General features: G+C 39.4%; 1 protein-coding gene across 1 annotated transcript in view; it reads right to left on the bottom strand.

The window, feature by feature from the left end:
- Positions 1 to 5,540: 5,540 nt before the first annotated feature.
- Positions 5,541 to 24,570, bottom strand: part of CPLANE1 (ciliogenesis and planar polarity effector complex subunit 1) — a gene marked incomplete at both ends in the record, with an annotated part of 64,947 nt that continues 45,917 nt past the window's right edge. Inside the window, 11 exons of the mRNA XM_079548723.1 lie at positions 5,541 to 5,681; positions 6,030 to 6,199; positions 8,342 to 8,454; positions 9,600 to 9,764; positions 10,721 to 10,782; positions 11,831 to 11,990; positions 13,984 to 14,115; positions 15,288 to 15,318; positions 22,000 to 22,093; positions 23,696 to 23,940; positions 24,279 to 24,477. Coding sequence (XP_079404849.1) covers positions 5,541 to 5,681; positions 6,030 to 6,199; positions 8,342 to 8,454; positions 9,600 to 9,764; positions 10,721 to 10,782; positions 11,831 to 11,990; positions 13,984 to 14,115; positions 15,288 to 15,318; positions 22,000 to 22,093; positions 23,696 to 23,940; positions 24,279 to 24,477 — 1,512 coding nt within the window. The remainder of the gene's footprint in view (positions 5,682 to 6,029; positions 6,200 to 8,341; positions 8,455 to 9,599; positions 9,765 to 10,720; positions 10,783 to 11,830; positions 11,991 to 13,983; positions 14,116 to 15,287; positions 15,319 to 21,999; positions 22,094 to 23,695; positions 23,941 to 24,278; positions 24,478 to 24,570) is intronic.

Raw genomic sequence — 24,570 nt, 5'->3', positions numbered from 1 at the left:
AGGAGTTATTTCCTGAACTAGTAATTAACGTGCTTTTGACCACTGTTTTGCTCTACTTGAGTGAGGATTCCATTTCGTCCTGTACAGAGCTCCGTTCAAACTGACTGAAGTCAGACTGACTGTCTGCATTCCACCCATTTGCAGTCATGCATTCCAAACTTCCAGTCTCGTTCAGCCCACTCCAAGGTCTGGCATGCAAGGTCTTCTACATGCCTTCATTCTCTTTGACCACTTCTAGGTAAGACTGGATGCTCCATAGTTAGATACAGGTTTTCCTGGATTGAGTTTTAAATGTCATTTTTAGGAGTGGTCATAACAAGTCATGTATTTCTCTCAGAATCAACTCTGAGTTTTTTTGTGAACAACTCTCCTTTTTTCTATTTCTTGTCCATTTGATGCACCATACAAAGTAAACCAATGTTGTTTTAGCTTCTTCACAAATATCCCACTTCAGGGTCAGAGTAATTTGCTGACACCTTACATGAAGCTGTGCTACGTGGTCTCCAAACCAAGTTCACTTTGTGTTTGTTGTGTGCAAAAAAAAAAAAAAACAAAACAACCGAAAAAACAAACTGTAGGGCAGGCTTTAACACAAGTACATATTGTGGAACAAGTACAGTTTTTTGATCTTTTCCAAGCCATGGGCGACTTGCAAAGGAGCTCATACCACCGCTGAATGCATCCCATTCCATCTGAAGAGTGAAGGAGCCATTGCTGTTTGCCTGAATGTTCCCCATACGTTTGTTCTTTAATTAGGCAATATCTGTGGAAATAAGGAATATTTGCCAGTCCTGTACATATTAGGCTGCTTTATCTTGTAATTTGACATCTCCTTACAGTCCCTCAGTTCAAATCCCTCAGCCAGAGCTCTGTCAAAGTAATAGACTTCTGCAATGTAAAGTGTGATGATGCTATCTGAAAACAGTCAAGAACACGTAAGTACCATTTTGTTATTCTCTAATTAGTAAGAAAGATTCCACATTAAAGATAAATATTTAGTAGAATCTTTTCACTTGTGAACATTTTTCTTTCTTCTTGTTTTAATTCTACTGTGTTCCTGGGGAGTTTGATTGGTGATAAATTTTCAGTATCCCTGCTTTATGAAACAACCAAAGAACCCAACAACGTTCTGACTGCAACTACTAAGGAAACCAGAAATGTTAACATGTAAAAGGGTGTTGCACACACAGTAACAGAATGCAAATTATTGGAAAAACTGTTTCAAATAGTCGTAGAAAGGATATCTACACTGAATTTTCTAAGGCCAGGTATACAATTTAACTCAATAAAATCATCTGAATCTTACAGCACTACAGCTTCTGACCTGAGAGTCAGATGCAAATAATCCGATACTGGATTGGTGAAGTAAACGTGGGTTTAAACAAAAGCATTACTGTGTTTTAGGAAAATGCAAACTGCTCCAGTTTGTGTCACTTAAGAAGTTCTTGAGTCGCCCCACTTGAGCCTGAAGAATGTTTTTAGGATTCTTTCCTTCCATTTCTCATTTTTCTATCACATTCTTCCAAATAGTATGCAAAAGATAATACATATTCTACATTGTAATTTTTGTTCCTCTCTATTTTCTTAATTGCTATTTCCAACTTGCTGCAACTAATCCCTTTCAAAATATACTGTTTGGCCCGTTTCCAAAGCCAAACAAAAAGTGACAAAAACATGATTCACAAAAACATGTGAAGTTCTTTCATGAAAAAACACTGCATGCTACTAATGATCTTTGTTCTTCTCTTCTTTGCTTCTCTCTCTCCAGCAGACCCTCGGCCCTGTCCTATTACTACGGTTAACACTTTGAAGGAGAAAATATGAACATTGTTACCCCTTCCAGCCCAAGGCTCAGCCAAATGCACGGTGCCATGTAGCTCTCTCTGCTCTTCCTCTCAGAGGTGGACGAATTCTCTCTCAGTTTTTCTACTAGGAGCAATGGGATATTTGCTCTCACTGAGTTATGCTACTGTTTTTGGTGGCTCCTAATTTGTTTTCCTCATGTACCTGCAGTTTGTGTACTACCTCGCTCCTTTTTTGGATATCTTCCAAAACTTCCTTGCTAATTTTCCTGCTTTAGGAGACAAAGAAGTATTTATATTCATCCAAGCACCGCATTACATTCCTGTTCAGTCTGCCCCTCCCTTTGCTCAGGAGATACTACACCAAAGTCCAATTATATGACTAGTTCCTAGGGGAAAATAAAGGACGTTACCGACTCTCATTGTTTGCTGCAGAGACACAAGAATTCTTGACTTGCTTGCTATGAAAACATCATCTGCTGCTCCCTCCCTGCTGTTCTGTTCTCAGAGGAAAACAGATGATCAACAGTGTATCAAAATATTCCAACTGATACAGTATTGACTTGTTCCTACCTGTTGGCACTGCTCTTCTTGGTTTCAGAAGGATGCCTTGGACTTGCTTCACTCTTCCACATCATGTTCACATGAAGTCAGTTCTAATGAGGGCAGATGTTAACTCACTTGTCAATCCTGTGTATCCCTCTACCCTAACTTAAAAGGCTATTAAGGCAATTCTAAACCGTTTTGAAAGCAGAGAGTTGCTGATGTGGCTGCAGCTTGTCCATCTCCATCTCACAAACTTCTGCAGTCATTTAATTGCTGCTGGTTTTGAACTACTTGTTTTTGAACAGTACTGAACAGTCTTCAGATTGTCAGGAAGTTGGAAATGCAGTATTGTCGGCATAAAACCAGTTTCCTTACACTGAGAGATGACATACATAAAAGTATTTTAAACAAAGTGCTTTAAAACAAATAATCTGTCAACATCCTGCACAAGAAAAGGAAATTTTCCACACCTATCAAGGCTCTGACTACAAAACCTGCCCTAGTCTGATTAGAGAAAAGCAGAGATGGTGATGTGCATCTTCCCAGTGCACTTCTCACTGGGACGGACATTACTTTTTCTCTCAGTGACCTTTGAAAACTGGCTGGCAACGATTATGTCAGCTGCATTTTGCAGACAAGAGTTTCAGTGGAGCATCACAACACTGCATGGTTTTACCTCCAATAATGTAGATAAGTTAAAAGAATAAAACAATACAAACTGAAGTCCATAAGATCTTTTGGAAGAGCACAATACAGCACAGTTACACCACAATAGCCAAATTTGTGTTTTCTCTTCTTCAAATTGGTCTCACAAGCTTCTTTTGCTGTCTTTGCTGAAGAAAACAAAGCACTGGGCAGTTCTCTCCCCCAATGCATTTGCTCTCATTATCCTGGCATTATGATGATAAAGACACAGCTTTGGGCAGCTAAAAAAATCATCTTTCATCTATGGATTTCTCAGGTATGAGCCCTCAAACTACATGGTTATCAGGAAAAATGTTGCGAGAGAAGACCACCTCATGGGCATTAAAAATGTTTGGTTTTATCTTCAGAGACATTTATGGGAGCAAAATTGTACATTTGTATACCCTAGAGAAAAATGTCATCAGTTCGAGTCTATGGTGTGTTTTCCACAGAAAGATTTCTTTCCAGAAAATAAAAAGTAACCCAAACCCTAAGTTGTATGAAATTCCTTCCCTGCAGAGGCCGTCTGGTTATAGGAGGTCCAGTCACAGACCTCCTGGCATGTTACAGCACTGCATGTATGTACGTATTTGTTCAAGGTGCATAAGGGGCATTGCTTAAAGCTGCTTTTAGCTTAACTGGAAAGCTTTCCCTTTGCAGCCTCACATTCCAGCAAAATGGTCCTGCAGTAGTTGTAATCATCAGCAGTTTCAGTAGCAAAATTTGTACTTTCTGTAGGAGCTGATGAAAGGGAAGGTGGGTTGCGTATTTATTTTCTTTACACAACAGAACTCATTGCTTGGAAAGAACAACTCTCCTCCATTTAAGACTGATGTTCATACAGAGCTTGCTGGTCATAGGATACTAAATATCTGCATAAACATTTACTAATAGTTAATTGCAATTAATGTTTAGCAGTTAATGTTTAAATGGAAATGTTTAGGTTCTGCTTGCCAAGAACAGGAGTAAATGAGGAAGTGTGGCCTTTTGTGTTTCTTGACATTTGTCACAATGTAGCTGTACACTGAAACAGGCAAACATACATTATAGCATTAGCATTCTTTAGACTTCCATGGAGATTTCAATTTTTTTCACCACAAAAATAAAAACTGCTGCTGGTGTGAAAGAGCCACCACAGCTGCATCTGCCAGGACTGCGATAAATATGAGGGCTGCTCCCATTTTACTATGTCGGCCCACAACGTCAGAGGGGGATTCTATAGGTATGGCAGTAGAGGCTGAGCCTTCCCTCCAATATCCTTTTCTAAGTTGTTGCTGTGTGACAGACGGCAGCAGAGGGGCAATCTGACAAAATGGTGTCTGACATGGAAGTGCAGATGATGCAAGGCTGTGCTGTCAAATTCTTCCAAGTGGGAAAAAAACGGCACCCACTGACATTCACTGCCACTTGCTGCACATTTATGGAAACCAAACAGTGGATGTGAGGTGGCATGCAGTGTGTTTCAGCAGTGGCAACAGTGGGGCACTAGGTGCTGATTTTTACAGGCACAGCTCGTGGTATTTGTTCACAGCTGGTGAAAATGCACGGTTATGGTGGTGGCAACTACATTGAAAATCAGTACTTCGTAGCTGAGGATTTTCTCTATGAGATAGTGCTATTGTGCTCTTTGCAGCTGCTGTAGTGGAAATGGAAATAAACAGGGGATAATAATAATAATAAGGATAATAATAAGGAAAAAATGGGAATAAACAGGGCATATTACTTCTGGAGCAATTTATACAGTTTATGACCATTGAACATATAGAAAATTTTCCTACAAATATCTGCTAGCAGGCAGAATAGTGCTAACAAGACTGCGTTGTACAGTATTGATGAAGAGCAATTTTTTTCTCTACTTAAGTATCTTATACACATGTCTGTTCTTACTTTTCTGTTTCCTGACAGAATATATATGTATATACCTCTATCATTCAAACTGTTTTTGCATTTCTACCAACTACTGTACAGATGAGCTGGGTGAAAAATACTAGTGTAGAGCACATGTTTATGGACATTCAGGGCTACACAGTAGTAGAAGTGCTATGTGTGTATATCACTTTACAGCAGAAACTAATAAACTCATTTTTATTAAATCAGCTTATCACAATTTTTAAGTTACAAAATAAACATTGTCAATAATGACATTATATTTTAAGTACAAAGGTAAAACAATTTAGCAATGCTCTTAAAATAGAACAGAACCTTTTTGGTGTTTGAGAGGGGCAAGGTAGCTGAATCAGAAATTCTTGATTAAGATTGCTAGTCTGTATTCACCAACATCATTTAGTTCTTAAAGACTTAAAACTATGAAAACATATGAAAAGCAAACCTCCTTTTGAGGAATTAAATATTATCTAGGCAAGACTTACTCAGTGAGAGGTTTTTGTGCTGCTTCAGAAGATAACCAATAAAAGCCTCAATGCATTTTAAGAACAGTGATTATTTTAAAAAAATGAGACTGAACACCAGTAACTGTTTCAAGAGTGCACAATTACTGAGGAGTTCTCTTTAAGTGTCTTCCACATCAGCTACCATAGCCTCAATTGCATTCCAGTCCAATCTGCTGAGAATACTTCCTGTGCTTTCAGAAATACCATCGGTGTCATTATTGCCAGCAGGAGAGAAACTAACAGTACCAGGTGCAGAGTCCTGTTGGAGAAAAGGAAGATGAGCTGCACCATTGTGCATCATTTCTAACAACACCTCTGTGCAGACATGGGACATGTACTGGCTCTTTTCAAACATGACCTAATCAAGCTGTGTATCTGACCACTCTGCTTGGACAGAAGACCTGCCTATATAGCTGCTCTAAGGAACATTCATTTGCAAGGCCACTTGTGAACACATGATTTAGTTCTGATGACTAACCATCAGTCGCCACTGCCTCTCTGCTACCCACAATTTAAACAGAGAAATACATTTCAAATACAGCAAAAGTAAATAAAGGACTGGTGTTAAACAGCGGGTATTGTAAAATTCCTAGAATAGACCTCTCACCTGAAACAAGATGTCATGAGAATGTTGAAGTATCCTCTGGATATCATCAGGCACAGTCCAAGGACTTTCTACATCTTGATCAGTCTCATGATTAAAACCTTCTGTCTGAACTGCTGTAGAAACAGCTGGAGGCTTTTGTTGTGATATTCTGCTCCCTCTGCAGTCAGCAACTGAGGAAAAAAGAAGCCAACCACAACAGTAACACTTCTGGCAGATTTCCTTTGCATGTCGTGTAATTTCCCCAAGAACAGAAGCTCCAAGTTCTAAGAAGTGAAACTGTACGTAAACACACACAAAACCAGCATGCCCTCTTACCTTGAACAGATAAGTGGTTGTGGCTGGAAAACACTGGTTGTTCCTTCAAACCCAACCCTCTGGACTGTCTTCCTAAGGGAAAACACGAAGTTGAGTAGGATCCTGTAGTACAGTTCCTCAGGAGGAATGCCTACTCTGTGAGGACAGGCTGAGAGCTGGAAGCTCTTCAGTCTGAGGAAAAGAAGGCTTTGGGGAGGTCTGGCAACAGCCTTTCAGAATCCAAATCAGAATTATAAGAAAGAAGGGAACAGACTTTTTAGCAGGGTCTGTTGTGAGAGAACAAAGGCAAATGGTTTCAAAGTAAAAGAGGAGAGATTTAGACTGGATATAAGAAAAAGTTTTCTGCAGTAACAGTAGTGAAGCCCTGGAACTGGTTGCTCAGAAGGGTGGCAGATGCACCATTCCTGTAACATTCAAGGTCAGATTGGAGGGGATCCTGAGCAACACGATCTGGCTGTAGATGTCCCTGTTCACTGCAGGGGAATTGGACCAAATGACCTTAAAAAGAACTTACACGATTTTGTAATTATTTGAGAGGAGACTAAAACTACATAAATTCTGAATTAAAAAAAAATACATGCATCTTAGAAGACTAAGAATTCCAGGGGAAATCTCAGCAGTGATGAGCTATATTGGAGTAATCATTAAAGTGACATGAGAACACAGACACACCAACCTGTAATTTTTAGAATTAGTTTAAAAAGAGAATGTGTGAGAAGTGGAAAATGATTTTCCAAAGGTGTATAAGTGAGAGAAACATTCAGAAAAAAAAGCCTACCTGCTTACCACATTCTATAGATGTCCTGCACCACCAACTAGCAGAAATAAACTGATATTTGGCCAACCACAATGGCTATGTATTATGCCACTATCATAACTACAGTGTAAGCCAAAATGGAATCAGCCCACAGTACGTCCTATATTTCAGACCTAGGAAATTGTTTCCACGGTCTTTTTCTGCCTGTTCAGAAATTCCTTATAGCCAAGTCTTGCACCTGTTAGAATTTGATTAGGAGGAAATATTTATGTGAAGAAACTCTTGTGGACACATAGTTACATAAATAACCATACAAGAAAAAGCATCAGTAAAATCCTAATCTTTTAAAAGAACGTTCAGACCAATTCTTCCACTAACATTATGAAAAAAAAAGTACCTTTAACAGATACTCTAAAGAGAGATAAAGAACACAGTTTAAAGAGCAAAGAAAGTAAGCAGCATAGAAAGGTAAAGAAGTGGCACACTACTCGTGTGCTGTACTCTTTACTCTGTGGATTTTAGTTGGAAAAAGAGTGTCATGACTTTATAATAATTGTTTCAGGGAATCACTGGAATCCAGTGCATTTGATTGAAGAATCTTGGAACTGCCATCTAAAAGTCTCCAGTAGATTAACAGTGGTAATTCAAATATTCCACAAGTCCCTTATAGAAAGGGTTCTTATGTGGCAGAAAAAAGAATGTTTACTCTTCTAAAGTAATGCCGTATCTGAAGCCTGTGTTGCATAAATTCCACCCAGGAATATACATCTTATTTTTCCACCTCATCATGTAGTTGTACAATGCCATATCTTTGCTTTCTGGTTACTTACAGCATCTGGAATTAACAAGATAGTTTGCATTATTTCTCATTCTTCCTCTAACAGTACTTTTCTATGAAGCACACGACCATTTCCGGGAAACATAAAAAAAGCATTTCCAGCGTTAGATGTAGGTCAAATCTACTCAAGGTTTTCATTTATAAGCTTCCTTCCTAAATTACACAGCATTCTTGCTGTAGCAAAATTAAGCTATTTTGAATTTAGAAAGTGATGATAAATAAAGGTAACTCTCAGATTTGATACGTCACTGACAGCACAATTGCAAAAATTCTAGGGCATTAAATCACCAGCACCGTGAGTCTGACTTTCTACACTTTGGAAAAGTCCTCCCTCTCAAAATCCAGTAGTAACTTTAACAAGCTGTGTTATACATGCTTTCGCAAATGAATGTCTGTTCTTACCCTTGGACCATGTTGAGCTAAGAGCTGGAGTGAAGTGATGTGGTTTTTGTCCAAAGCAATGTCTGGCAGCAGTTCTGTGCCTTTCTGACAGAACACAAGTGTATGGATACCCTCTACAACAAGGATAAAACAAGCAATCAAAATCTCTCTCTCTTAAACAGAAAAAAAAAACCAAAATCAACTAAATCCAAATATTAACTGTTCATTTACACAAACTGTATCTCACAAGGCATGCTCAAACAAGGTAGGCATGCTCAGACAAGGTAGAAAGACCTCAGAAAGTACTGACAGCCCAGCTAGTTGAAGATCAACATCATACAATGCTTGTCAGGCCAATAAAAACCACACTCCAAAGCACTGAGAATCATAGTGAAGACAAATAAAATTGACTTTATAGAGAACCACTTTAAGTCCAATTATTCAGAAGTTACTACCACTCCTAATTGGCTTTCTGCATTCTGATTCTAGACTGGTACCATTTAACTGCCCTTGGACACCTGTAGGCTGTGTAGAGTACTGATTGTATTCAGTTGAACAATCTATCCTGGAACTCTAACCACTAAAATAAATGTAGAAATACTTAAATTTGGAAGTTAGAAAGTTTTCTGAAGTGTTTCCAGTTCCTCCTACTATTCTTGAAAATAAAGTTGTAGAGGACAAAAATGGACAATACAATTTACACCTAGGCTATGTATATGTGATATTAAAGCCATTGAGGAGAATATATTTACCAACTTGTAAAACTAAAATATAACCACGTCCTCAGAAGGCAATAAGCTCTAAATTGTAGAAGAAAAAGTAAAACTCTAGGGAATTAAAAAACTGATTTCCTAAGTTAGAAAAGAGTAAATCTAGACTATTCTGAGCACTAATTTATTTATTCTATTTGTGTTCACAGTACAGCTTATGTTTGCCTATTGCTTGTTAGTGGATGCTACAGAAATCATTAACAGTTACTGGCTATTTTCCAGTACCCAATTGCTGCCGAATGGAATGGGCTTGGACAGCAATTACAGTTTTGAGTCTAGTGTTGGCTCAGCCTGTGCTCCAAAAGGCATTTTTAAGGCTTCTTCCAAGATTTGATCTGGCAGTTAAAAGAAAACTTGAGTTCCTACTCCTCTGATCCCATAAAAGTGTATCTCTTTTTCTGTAAGATTATAAATCTTCTCTCAACCTAATCCTACAACAACATTACAAGTTGCAGATGAATGTGTGTGGCAAAGAAGCCAATAAAATTAATTAACATGTAAGTGGTTACCCTTTAGTAGACACAGAGCTCTGTTTCCTGCACTCTTGAGGCGATCTTGCCCTGGACCACGGTCTACGTTCACTTGCAGGTACCATCATTGTTTCAGATAACATTTCATTCATCGCAGAAAGTGCTTGTGATACTCTCATACTGTGATGTTCAGAAAACAGGACTCTATGGAGAGAAGGAACCATGATATTACATATTAACCTGTATAATCACTCAATTGCAACTGCCTTGAAAGGCTCTTTGGTATCCAAAAGAGCAAAGTATTTTTACAGTTTCAGAAAGCAGATACTAATCTTTTTAAGAAAATTAGCAAAAACTTAAAGTACTTATAAAAACAGGTTTGATAGAAAGAACAAATCAGTTCTGTCGACTCAAAATTTTATACACATACATATTTGGAATGTGAAAAAAAAAAAAAGGCAATGGATAAAAAATGTTCAGACTTGTCCTAAATGGTAAAGCAAACATGAAACATTCATGGCTTTTGTTGAAATGCCACTCATATTTGAAATTTCTGCAGACCAGTTAGTTAAACTACCTCTTCTTATAACGAAACATTCACAGAATCACAGAACCGTAGGGGCTGGAAGGGACGTCTAGAGATCATCCAGGCCAGGCCCTCTGCAAAGCAGGTTCCCTATAGCAGGCTGCACAGGTGGGCATTTCCAAGTGAGTCTTGAATATCTCCAGAGAAGGAGAACCCACAGCCATCCTCGACAGCCTGTTCCAGTGCCCCACCACCCTGACTGTGAACAAGTTCCTAAGCAGAACTTCCTATGCCTCAGTTTGCGGCCATTTCCCATTGTCCTGTCGCCATGCATTGCTGAAAAGTCTGACTCCTACACCTTAGATATTTATAGACATTGATCAGATCCCCTCTCAGTCTTCTTTTCTCAAGGCTGAAGAGACTCAGGTTACTCAGCCTTTCCTCATAGGATAGCTGCTCCAGGTCTTTTATCATCTTTCTGGCCCTTCAACCAGACTCTGCACCGCTGATCACAACCCTCTGAGCTCACCCAGTCAGCCAGTTCTCAACCCACCTCACCATGCACTCACCTATTTCACACTTCCTCAGGTTCGTTACATTGATAATATCACAAGTTACCTATCTAGCAACTTACTTGTCTTTTTCTTCTTTCTTTTTCTTGAGTAATTTAATATCCTTTGAAGTAAAACGACAATGCTGTGCAAGAAAATATAACAATCAAACAATCAAGCACTTAACTTTTTCCATATTGTGGCTTCATTCTACACTATCCCTGAAAGTTTAGATCTACCTGACATGGAAGTTACTGTTTAAAACACTCTTCAGAATGAAAAACTGTATGTAGACATATGTCCTAACCAAGAGATTTGTCTCTATAAGCTTCGAAGCTCTAAAAATATATTAAAAGGCTGCAGTTCTGCCTTCCATAGCTCATATGCTGAAAGTATTAATCCTAAGGAGGTCAAAGTTCCAAATGTCCTCACAATCAACTTCCAAAAAAAATTAGTCACTTTCTTGATAGTACTTCATTTAAAAACAAAACAAAACAAAACCAAACAGGGCAAGGTTTCACTTCGACCTGTTTGCTAGAGTACAATTGTACAATTTTTATTTCTTTTTTTTAACTAAAGCTGTGACAACCCCCACCTAGTGAATTCAACAAAAAAAGTAAGCCAGTATACATTTAACTCAAATCACTTATCTCTGTACATACACAAAAGAACAGTCTGGGCCAGCTCTGTTAGTAAAACTGAATAACAAATCATGAACTAACTGAACATTTTTGCCTTTTACATGTTTGTTCCTTTGGAGTTAAAGTTAATAGAACTTCACCATGAAACAGTTTACAGCAAAGCCTACATTTAGTTTACATCAGTAAAGAAATACAGGGAATCATTTGCTGTTGTTGGGTCTCAACTCCTACAGAATTCCCCTGACTCAGTGCATCTTCACGTCCTGAAAGCATCCATGTGACAAATGCATATTTCATGACTTAAAACAGATGCAGAAATAATTTCTGACATACTCCTAATCTTTTTTTTCTTCTGTTATTGCAGCCATCATTACTGAAGACTGTAAGGCTCACTGACATAACTAGCCAATTCCAATAAATAAAATTGTATCTAAATAAAGAGCAATATTAAAATATTTAAATAGGAAAAAATCACTGACAGCTGTTATTTAATCTGAACTATCAACACTCGTACAGTATATAAACTACTCTTCAAGATAAGCTTTTTCTTACCATATTCTTTTTAAATGGATTATGTTCTTTCTGCCTCTGTTCATCCAATTTCTTCATATAATCTCTCATTCTTTCCTTTTGTTTTCTTTTCATCCATGCTCGTATCTCTTTTTTCTCTTTTTCTGTTTTTTGAGAATGTCTGAAAACAGAATCATGAATCTTGAGAGTAGATGTAAATGATAAAGGACCCAGAATATCCTTTAATTTGCAAATAATGACAGCCACGTGTGACATGATAAAAATATCGCAATTCATTCAAAATTCTCAGTGAGCTGAAATCTCCCATCTATTACGTTTTCTTCTGTAAAATTTTATTTCATATAAATCCTTGTACACAAGTAATTTCCAAGATATTTCCTAAAACTTTTCTTCTGTTAATTACATTCAGAAAATAGGAAAATTTTTAAAAACCTGGAAGTCATATTACAAATATTTTTGATTCTTCTATCATTATATAAACACTATCTAAAAAACAAAACCAGAAACAAACAAAAAAGCCAAACCAACTTCCACGTTAAACAAATCAAAAAAACAGATGACTCTAACACCGTTTTTTCTCTCCAGCTACGAGCTCCTTCAGAAGCCTCTTTGTACATGTCACTTTAAACACAGTAACTCAGAATACTGACACTGACATCAGTAAACACCAGCACATTCAGAGCTCTTCAGAAATACATAATTCATTTTTGAATATCCTTTAAATTCAGCAGCTGTGTAATAAGCATTTTCTCCATGCTATAGCTATAAGAGTAGTCACATTTCCAAGAAAAGTATTACAATTTTAAATTGTAAAATTTTAAACTGCTGAATTTTAACAAATTTTGAATTGTTAAATTATTAGGTATTAAAATACCTAACTTCCTGCAGCCCTTTCTCTTATTTTCAAGACTAGCACACAGTAATAATTCTAGAATCAATAGAGATATAAGTGAAACAAAACAAGATATCTCTAGTAGCTGCTTATCAACTGAATCCTTATATATTGAAGTACTAGAGCCCTCAGGGGATTTGAAAGTGAGTTACTTTATGGCAAAGAGCCACGTCATCTCACTTCAGTGCTTGGCAAAATTATGGGGAAAATTGTTCTGGGAGTTACTGGAAATAGCTGAAAGACAATGCAGTCACTGGTCGCAGCCAACATGGATTCATGAGGGAAGGCAATAGGTGAACTGCTGGCAAATGGGTTAGGCTCGAAGTGTTACAGTAAATGAGGTTGTTTCAGGCTCATGGTCAGTCGCTCGTGGGGTCTGAAGGGCTCCACACTGGGACCAGTTCTCTTCGGTGTATACTAAGCAAGTTTGTGCTGGATGACACTAAATAGGGAGCAGCTGTTCACTCCCTTGACGGCAGAGGGGCCTTGCAGAAAGATCTTGAGAAATCGCAGGGCTGGGCAATCACCAACTGCATTAAGTTCAACAAAGCTGAGATCTTGCACCTGCAACAGGGCAGCCCTGGCTATACTTACAGACCGGGGGACAAGAGACTGGAGAGCAACCCCATGGGTTGGTAAAGGTAGCTGGGGGTTCTGATTGATGGCAAGTTGATTTCAAGTCAGCAGCGTGCGCTGCAGCCAAAAGGGCTAACACTGCCCTTGGGTGCATCAGGCCAGCACTGCCAGCAAGGGAGGGAAGGCACCATCCTGCTCCCTCAAAGATTTAGATTTGAGCTACTTCTACAGTTTTAATGACTGTAGAACAGTTTTAATTTCAAATTATCTCAGAAAAGAACACACGCTGTTTTATAACTGTTAGCCAGGATGGCAAAAAATCTCAAGAATGACAGACTAGAGTCCAACTCAAAACGTCTTTGAAGTTTTTGCCTACCAGAACTGCTTTAGGAAGTTCCTATTCTCTTGGCTGAGCTGATTCTACTGTCTATAAAGACTTGTGCTAAAACTTATTCCTACAGAAAGAACGAGCTAGTAGGAAGGAAAGAATTTTAAAACAAAGAATAAAAAAAAATCCAAATAATCACCACTTTGGACAGTAGTAAACAGTAAAATAATGGCTATTGAACAGTTCTAATACTAATCTCAGAACACTATCAGAAATCACATGCTTTCTTCTATTGCTCAGAGGATGTAAGCAATAACAAAAATACCCAGTGTTTAAATTATTTAATCAATACAAAATGAAAAACAGCCATATTATTACCTAGAGATTTTCTTAGCCTGTGTTTTTGGGAAGCCCGGCTCCATCGGAGAGATGCCACCTTCTGTTACAAGATTACTAATGATGTCAGTAACATCACTCAAACCAATGATTTGCAGAGGATCTTCTACAGAACTTGAAGTTAGCCAGGGGAAAAAAATGTTACTAATTTGAAGTAGAATATACTCATAAGTACAAGCTAAATTCTTCCTATTACATTCAAAGAGAGAAGCCATGTTGTTTTGTCAGAATGTGTTAAGGAAATGTTCTCACAGTGTTTATGCAACAAGCAATACATTCATAATGTGTGTAGATGCACTCTTTAAGAAGTTACCCAGCTTCACTTTACCATGTGCACTTCAGTCAACACTTTCCCTGATGTGAATAGGACAGAACGTGCCAGACCCGACTGACGTAAGGTGTGTGGCAGTAAAGAGAGGTCTGAATAAATCAGAGGAAATACAGCCCCAGTGGAACTGCCTTAGCTCCATGTGGCCAGTCCAGAAGAGCCTAAAACCAACAGCCCAGCAGGCCAGGAGCAATGTGCAAGGTTCTGCGCTGCTGCACATGCTGACATGAAGCTGTGTGACACTACCTGTTTCGGAAACCCCAACTATTAATGACCTGAGCAAGAGAGTGAGAGAATGGTTTTACCTAACTTCTGTCTTCCCTTTTAATCAGTTGCTTTCAGTCTACACTAAGTCTTTTGTAGTTTACTATCACGTTGCAGTTAATTTGAAGAATCCTTTCAGGGAAATCACCATCTGCTATTGTTTATTGCTTCTTACACATCCTTCAGGTTATGTAATCATCCCCATATCTGCTCTACTCACAACAAACAGTTTGACTTTAAATATTTATACAGTAAACTAAAGCACTGATTTTACTGCTGCTTCAGGGAAAAGTTACTATGTGGCTAAACCCACTTTTGAAATCCAGTCTGTTAGTTCTTATTTTTCACATGGTAACTCTTCAAAAATTTTCTAGTGACAGCTCACTAAAACAGTTACATGCTCTCATTCAAGAACAGTATTTTGCACACAGAAGAAATAACAAATGTAATGTTACGTAACAGACATCAGCAGCAACCTCATTAAAAGCTCAGGTATAACTACAAGGCAACTGTGAATTCTTCTGCAAATTTTCCATAAAAATAAATGTAGCAGGCACTACTGAACTAAGAACAAATGCCAAAAACTAGTTAACAAAAAAGCTTTCATCCATTTTTATATTAAATGCCCAGTCTTTTACTTGACAGTTCCTTTACCGATAATCAACAATAAAAAAAAAAAAGTTGAAATACGTACCTCTCACTTAGTTTGCCATTTAAATGAAAGTCTGAAAATGAAACAGCCTTTGTTAATAAAAACCTTGCACTCATACACAGGCTAAATATATAAATGTTATGCATGCAAAATAAAATACGAAAATGTATCGAACAGAATACACAGAATACAGTAGTAAAAGTAAATGAATTCTGTACCTAAACCTGGGAGAGGGCATGTCATCTACTATCTAATACAGAGTTTTCACAGAACATTTTTTAACAGCACCTGACAGTTTTGCTAGGGAAAGGAGACAGATATTGTCAGATTGCCACAAGGAAACTAACTATTTCCAGCTAAGTGGGAAAGATCTGTTCCAATTATCTGTCCAGCATTTAAGGAACATGAATGATTCCCACTTACTTTAAAAAGCCAAGTTTTGAACCGTTGCAGTTCAGGAAATGTGGTTAAAGAGCAACATGGATGTTTCGTAGGCAAGATGTGTACAGTTCTTCCTACGCTAGTAAGTATTCACTCGGAAAATTACAGTTGCAACTCAGTATGACCAGGAGTTTTCTTAGCTTACAAGTTTTTACTTCAAGAGGAAATAAAAAACATAATACTCTTTATAAAATGCATGTGCATGCCCTTTGAGATTTGCTTCTAATATATGCAGATAGAGGATACAGGATTTTAACACCTATCAAGAGAGATCTCTGCAAATGTGACAATCAAATGCATGTTCACCTGTATAAAATGTATATAATTCTTATGAGCTTGAAAACACGCAACATAAGCAACACAGATATTAAAATATCCTACATTTTTAAACATTGAGAACATCTCTGCTGGTCTTCAAAATTGCAAAAATCAACATACTGTCAGTTTGCAAAATGAAATGGGACCTCATAAAGTAATGTTTTGGGATATAAACAGTAGTTACCATGTAGTGATTTAAAAAATTATTTTGCTGATGCTGCTGGGACTAAATTGAAATCTCATATCTCAAAAACACAAAAAGATGCCAGAGATTTTTATAAAGACTGCTTCTGGAGAAAAAAAGAGCATTGTACAGCACTGTATCATCTAATACTTAAGAAAACAATACTTAAGCAAAAAATTACACATCAGTGCAGGGGACAGATTCAGAAACAGGCCCAAAGTTATTTGTTTTCACTCAGTAACAGGGTGAATTTGAGGGCAAGAATAATACACTGCCACATTGTCTTCAAAGCTCAGTGATACTGTACTGTCATGTAATATGTAACTCATTATCAGTGCACATTCATGAAGCCATTCTAAATAATGCAATCTAGAAAGACTGGAAAGTAAGCTGACTGGAAAATTAATCATCCATAAGAATAAATAGCCATAAATTGCCATTTATGAGCTCAGTGCTATTACATAACAGCCATGAGCAAACACTACATCAAGGAAGAAAAGGATTGCTTCATTTTAAATGGAGGAAAAGGGAATAGCAAACATTAAAAATTATATCCAGAGATGATTTTATGCCACTGAGAATTTAGAAGCAGAGGTTGTAAATGCAGAAGAGTTCACTTACAAAAGTAGTATAACTGGGTAAGGGTACTCAGGTTTTAATCTCCCCTTTTCATCATTCATAACATCTTCAAAAATTATCCCCCTCAAATAATATTCTGATGCAATGGAAAAAAAGTAATTACTACAGACTAATGAAAAAAAATACAACTATCTATCTTATATGTTGGTGGCATATTTAGTTTAAGTGTACAACCTACAACAACTTAGATTTATAATATCAACAGTTTAGTCCACTGTTGAGAGATCAGCTGTGCCTTCCTACGGAAGTGCTCTACCAGAACTGCAACGTATGTCACAGTCCTGTACATGCCAACAAGACTAAATTATGAAGTACTTTGTGTGAGGCTAATGGACATCTCAAATATTTTCTTATGTATGAATGCAGATGTAGACATGATTTGTTTCTACCACTTGGCTTTGTATTAAATTCATTAAGTACACGAGACTGTTTGGGCATGACTGTAATGACATCTCCAAATTGGCGAAAATTGGATTTGAAAGACGGACTACTTGGTGGATAAGAAATTGATTGGAAGGTTGCAGGCAGAGGCCTGTGGTCAATGGCTATGCATGCAGGTGGAGGCCGGTGGTAACCGGGGTCCCCCAGGAGTCCATGTTGAGACCACTATTCCTTAACATCTTTATCAATGTGTAGATGATAGGATTGAGTGCACCTTCAGCAAGTTTGCTGAAGATACCAAGTTAAGTGGTGCAGTTGATACAGTAAAAGGGAGGGATGCCATCCAAAGGGACTCTGGTAAAATTGATAGGTGGGCCCTTGTGAACCTAATGGGGTTCAGCAAAGCAAAGTGCAAGGTTTTGCACTTGGATCAGCGTAATCCCAGTTATGTATATAAACTGGGAGAAGAATGCCTTGAGAGCAGCCCAGCTGGGAGGTCATGGTTGATGAAAAACTTAACATACGGCAGAAGTGTGCGCTTTCAGCTGGGAAGGCCAAGAGTATCCAGGACTACATCAGAAGAGGGGCAGCCAGGGGGGTGAGGGAAGCTTGTGAGGCCCCATCTGCAGTGCATCCAGGTCTGCGGCCCCCAGCACAGGGAAGATGAAGCTCTTGAAGTAGGTCCAGAGGAGGGCCATGAAGATGATCAGAGGACTGAAGCACCTCTCCTATGAAGACAGACTGAAGGAGCTGGACATGTTCAGTCTGGAGAAGCAAAGGCTGTGTGGAGAACTCATTGCAGCCTTCCAATATTTAAAGGAGATTTTGTAAGAGGAGGAAAATCAATATTTTACAAAGATAGATAGTGACAGGAAAAGGAAGAATGGTTTTAAACTAAAGGAGGGAAGATTCTGAATAGATGTGAGGGTGAAGTTTTTCACTAAGAGAGTGGTGAGGTGCTGGAACAGGTTGTCCAGAGAGCTTGTGGATATTCCATCCCTGGAAGTATGCAAGGCCAGGTTGGATAGGACCTTGGGAACCTGATCTAGTACTTCACAGAATCACAGAATCACAGAATCACAGAATTGTAGGGGTTGGAAGGGACCTCCAGAGATCATCGAGTCCAACCCCCCTGCCAAAGCAGGCTCCCTACACCAGGTCGCACAGGTAGGCATCCAGGCAGGTCTTGAACATCTCCAGAGAAGGAGACGCCACCACCTCCCTGGGCAGCCTGTTCCAGTGCTCCGTCACCCTCACTGTAAAGAAGTTCTTGCGCATGTTTGTGCGGAACTTCCTATGCTGCAGTTTCCAGCCGTTTCCCCTTGTCCTGTCTCCACTCACCACTGAAAACAGTCTGGCCTCGCCATTCTGCCTCCCACACCTCAGATATTTATAGACCTGGATCAGGTCCCCCTCTCAGTCTTCTCTTCCCAAGGCTGAACAGACCCAGTTCACTCAGCCTTTCCTCCTAGGAGAGATGCTCCAGGCCCTTCACCATCTTCGTGGCCCTCCGCTGGACTCTTTCCAAGAGATCCTTGTCTTTTTTGTACTGGGGAGCCCAGAACTGGACGCAGTACTCCAGATGAGGCCTCACCAGGGCAGAGTAGAGGGGGAGGATCACCTCCCTCGACCTGCTGGACACGCTCTTTTTAATGCACCCCAGTAAGCCATTGGCCTTTTTGGCTACAAGGGCATACTGCTGGCTCATGGCCAACCTGTCATCCACCAGGACACCCAGGTCCCTTTCCGCAGAGCTCCCCTCCAGCAGCTCATCCCCCAACCTGTACCGGTGCATGCAATTATTCTTCCCCAGATGCAAGACCCTACACTTGCTTTTGTTAAACCTCATCCGGTTTTTTTCTGCCCAGCTCTCCAGCCTATCCAGGTCTTGCTGAATGGCAACACAGCCTTCAGGCGTGTCAGCCAATCCTCCCAACTTCGTATCATCAGCAAACTTGCTGAGGGTGGCCATTATCCCCTCATCAAGGTCATTGATGAAGATGTTGAACAAGACCGGACCCAGCACAGACCCCTGAGGAACACCGCTAGTTACAGGCCTCCAACCGGACTCTGCACCACCAACAACGACCCTCTGCGCTCTGCCAGTCAGCCAGTTCTCAACCCACCTCACTGTCCACTCATCTATCCCACACTTCCTCAGCTTTGTTATAAGGATGTCGTGGGGGACAGTATCAAATGCCTTGCTGAAATCAAGGTAGACTACATCCACTGCTCTCCCCCCATCTACCCAGCCAGACACAACATCATAGAAGGCTACCAGGTTGGTCAAGCACGACCTCCCCCTTGTGAACCCGTGCTGACTACTCCTGATAACCTCCTCTTCTTCCAGTTGTCTGGAGATGACATCCAGTACAAGCTGTTCCATCACCTTTCCAGGGACAGAGGTGAGGCTGACTGGCCTATAATTGCCTGGGTCTTCCTTCTTGCCTCTTTTGAAGACCGGAGTGACATTGGCTATCCTCCAGTCTTCAGGCACCTTCCCCGTCCTCCAAGACTTCTCAAAGATGACAGAAAGCGGTTCAGCAACCACCTCTGCCAGCTCCCTCAGCACCCGTGGATGAATCCCATCAGGTCCCATGGATTTGTGAACATTGGTGTTGCCTAGGCGCTCCTGGACCACCTCTTCCCTGACAGAAGGGAGGTCTTCCATTCCCCAGATCCTCTCACTCACCTCCAGGTTCTCAGATTCCCGAGTGGGAGCTTTTTCACTGAAAACAGAAGCAAAGAAGGCATTCAGTATCTCCGCCTTCTCAGCATCCCCCGTTACCAGCACACCCCCATCACTTAGCAGGGGAGCCACATTCTCCCTAGTCTTCCTTTTACTGTTAATGTACTTGAAAAAAGCTTTTTTATTATCCTTTATCCCCTTTGCCAGATTTAATTCCAGGCGGGCTTTAGCCTTCCTTGTCGCATCCCTGCAGACCCTGACAACATTCCTGTATTCTTCCCAAGTAGTCAGACCCTTTTTCCACATTTCATGGGCTTTCTTCTTTCCTTTGAGTTTGTGCACGAGCTCCTTGCTCATCCACACAGGTCTCCTTCACCCTTTCCCGATTTCTTCCTCACAGGGACACACCGATCCTGAGCTTGGAAGAAGAGCTGCTTAAATGCCCACCAGCTCTCACAGGCCCCCTTGTCTTCCAACACCCTAGCCCATGAGACAGCTCCAAGTAGGTCCTGGAAGAGATCGAAGTCGGCTCTCCTAAAGTCCAGGATAGCAATCCTACTTTTTGCTTTACTTCTTCCACTCAGGATCTTGAACTCCACCATCTCATGGTCACTGCAACCCAAGCTACCCCCGACCTTTACTTCCCTCACAAGCCCTTCTCTATTAGTGAGAATAAGGTCCAGCAGTACCCCTCTCCTCGTCGGTTCCTCAACCACCTGCATCAGGAAGTTGTCTTCAACACATTGCAGGAACCGTCTGGACCGCGCATGCCTGGCCACATTGCTTTTCCAGCAAATATCTGGATAATTGAAGTCCCCCATAAGCACCAGCGCCTGGGATCGTGACGCTGCTTCCAGCTGTTTGTGGAAGGCCTCATCAACCTCCTCCTCCTGATCAGGGGGCCTGTAGCACACACCCACAACGGTGTCAGCCATACCAGCCCGCCCCTTGATTCTTACCCACAAGCTCTCCACCGCTACACCACTCTCCCCCAGGTGGAGTTCAATACATTCAAGCTGCTCTCTTATATAAAGAGCAACTCCACCACCCCGCCTCGCCGGCCGATCTTTCCTAAAGAGCACATAGCCCTCCATGACAACATTCCAGTCATGCGAGCTGTCCCACCACGTCTCTGTGATCGCAATGAGATCATAGCCATGTGACTGCACGCAGATCTCCAACTCTTCCTGTTTATTTCCCATACTGCGCGCATTGGTGTATAGACACTTCAGGGAGGCAGCATTCCCCTGCCACACTCCATCCCTTCGAACTCCACCCTCGTCACCCATCAAGTTCAATATTGAACCTTGAACTACCTGAACCTCAGCAGTCCTCATTTTGTCCCCTTCCCCCTTCTTACCTAGTTTAAAGACCTTTCAATGAGGCCCGCCAGCTCCTGGGCTAGGATCCTTTTACCCCTTGCAGACAGTTGAGCTCCATCTGCAGCCGTCATGCCAGGAGCTGAGTAAATTGCCCCATGGTCACTTGATCTAGCAGTTGATCTAGCAGATACTTGATCTAGCAGTTGGCAACTATGCTGGGGGGCTCTTGAGGTCTCTTTCAACCCAAGCCATTCTATGATTCCATGATTCTATGGTTATATATAAAATAAATTATTCAGTGTATCTGCTTTAGCAGACAGTTAAGCTGATGTAAGCTTTTAAAAAAAATCAGAAGATACTACAACTACATAGGCTCTAGAGACACGTGAAAAAAGTATCTGTAGTATATACACAGGGGAAACTGAACTAAATCCATACTCACTTTTTATCAGCAAACAAAGTCATGATGAGCAACAATTTCAATTTTTAATAAAATATAAACATACACTATCATCCTTAAAGACCCATACTCAGGCCTCGCATTACAGTTTTGGAAAAGATGAAAATACACAGATGCTTTCAAATAATTCTTTTGTTGAGGCAATAAACATAGTGTTATTCACTAGATTCTCTAGTTTACATTGTTTTTCTTCCTCTTGTATTTTTAATCTCTTTAATATTTCAGTAACATTTCCTGGGATAGCAATTTCATTGGTAAGAAAAAATCAAGGTTAATATGCAACTCAAAGTTTACTGTCTGTCTGTTAACTGAACACGTACCATCATCAGTGATTCTAGAATCTTCAGAGAATGAAGGATGACCATGAGGGTCTGAATTGGCAGCCATTTCCAAATCTTCTATTATTTTCACAAGCTATAAATGTAACCCCAAAACTAAGTAAGAATATAATCTCCAAAGGATTTTTGTGACTTACATAGCAGATATTCACTAAGTTTTCTTTAAATATTTTTTCTTTCTCTGAATCTTAGAAACATTATAATGGAGCACCCTTATTCAAAACAAAATAATTCAGAATCATAATATCTCAAGTGGAATTATCTATTTTAAAGAACTTTATCTTTTGAAGCACTACTTTGATAATACATATGAACCACATTATTCTTGTGAGAAGACTTAACATGTTAAACACATTGTCTCTTATTTTATAAATATCTGAATTTTCCTATTGTATCTTATTTAAAAAAACCTAAAAATAAAAATATTTCCACACTCTTCCTAAGTCAGAAGCATCCAGAATTTGAAAACTATGAAGTGAAACTGATTAATCTTGTTGAGACATTTAAAGTGCATTTTTTACAAAGAACAGGCCTCAACACTCACGTGTAATACATAAGAAATTGTTATAAAATAAATGATCAAATCTTATGTACTGAAGAAAGGGCAAAAAGAAAATCAGTTTATTTTCAGGAATCACGATTTGGCTAAGTACTAAAAATAAGTTTAAAAATAAAAACACAGTGAAATGCTCTAACACAAAAGATGTGCAAAGATTTTCAATGCAAGCTTTGAAAAATCAGCTTAGATGATCACCGAAAGGAAGGATATAAGTGATTAATTAATCCTCTTTACTGTGATTATGTGTGCAGTTGACACACTGAGGTCCTTTATATTTCTGTAATATTTGGAACAGCAGGCAATGGACATTATTAGTTCGAATGACTACGGAAAAAGCAGATGCTGTGGAGTTACAGAGCCAACAGGAAACTGACTCAGTTACAATAATGTACAAATGAAAAACTTTGGAACCAGACTGGTAAAATACTGGCTTGTGCTAAGAATAGTCACCCCCTACTTTGCTCTAACATTATTAGGAAGTCAAACTAATATGAAGAAGAAAATGCCAATATTCTCCTAGATGTAGTATTGAGAGGTCTGTTATTATATAAGATCTTACTACATAAGATCATCTGAATGCACCATGTCCAAAATGTATTTATTTTACTTATACATTTGCTTTCATAAAGATGTTAAAAGTACAAGTATTTTATGAAATCAGTGCAAACTGTTTCCAGAATTAGTCACTTAATATTCTGGAGAGGCCAAGCTTTTGCTCCTGCTGAGCCCTTAACTTTTTGCTGTTCCACAGTTACAAGAAAATTAAATATACTCCTCTGGTTTACTAAGAGCATCACCATTTCAGCCAGTATTTTGCCAATTGTAGGCAACCATATCAGACAAAAGATACTGCACCAAATATGAAAGAACTGCATTTTATTCCCTCTCAATATATACCTACCTGTTGGGAAGTCTTTGGACTCTCAGGACGCGCTGGAGACTAACAGTTTTCAACCACATTGGTGTGTTGTTGTGTCTCCAGCGTGTCCAGAGAGTCAAGAGACTTCCCCTCACCTACCAGGTTTGAAAATGTATTATTCCAAGATACAACTTTTTCTCCTTAGTTGAAGGAAGCAAAAAGTAAGTCATATCAGAAACAAGTTAGCAGTTTAAACTCACCTGTCTGGTATTTCGGAAATCCTCCTCCATATTTTTTGTTACATTCTGCAGTATACGTAATTGCATATCTATTTCCTGATGCTTTGTGGATAAGCATTCCTTGTCAATTACTTCTGACAGCAGCCACGTAGAAGGGACAGCTCTTGCATCCTCATGTTCTATGTTCCAAGTTATACTTTCTCTAGCAAAATCTGCCTCTTTATGTTCCTTTTGCTTTTGGCTTGATACATTTTTGAGGTGATTGTCTTGAAATAAAAAAGTAGATCAACACCCCTGAATGAACTGTAATGTAAGCATTTAAGTACTGCAAGTAATTAGACATAATATAAGATTATGTCTAATTATTCTATTATGTCTGAGATATAAGATAATTAGTACTGCAAATAAGTACTGAAAATAATATTATGCATATTTTAGCAGGCACGTATCAATACAAACATGTCAAATGTATAAATGTTTTGATGTATACAGCAAAACAAGCAGGAATTGAGTGGGAGAAAGGCTAAGGATATTCTGTGAGGGGGTAAGAATATTTTAATTAAAATGGATAGGATTTTTCCTGGTTTAAAATCAAAATCCTTACCATTCTTCTGAAGCAGCTCAGATGGAATTGCATTAGTAACAGAAGCTGCCAGGTGATGAAGTTCTGCAGTAGATGGACTTTCAAACTTCTCATTTTGCTCTGTAGTAACTATTTCATCCGCTGACTCAGGTGCTATCGGTAAATCATTAAGAATGTCACTGTCTTCAATGTCAACCACACTAACATATTTATGTTCACTCTAAACAAAAACAAGATGATGAAGAATTATTCAGCATGTGTTTTGAGCAGTACATTTTGAACATTTCCACGCTTACTCTTTCTAAGTGTTGAA

The sequence above is a fragment of the Tetrao urogallus genome (assembly GCF_951394365.1).
Source record: "Tetrao urogallus genome assembly, chromosome: Z".
Classification (NCBI taxonomy): domain Eukaryota; kingdom Metazoa; phylum Chordata; class Aves; order Galliformes; family Phasianidae; genus Tetrao; species Tetrao urogallus.
The sequence above is the reverse complement of the archived record's forward strand: the minus strand, read 5'-3'. Positions and strand labels throughout refer to the sequence as shown.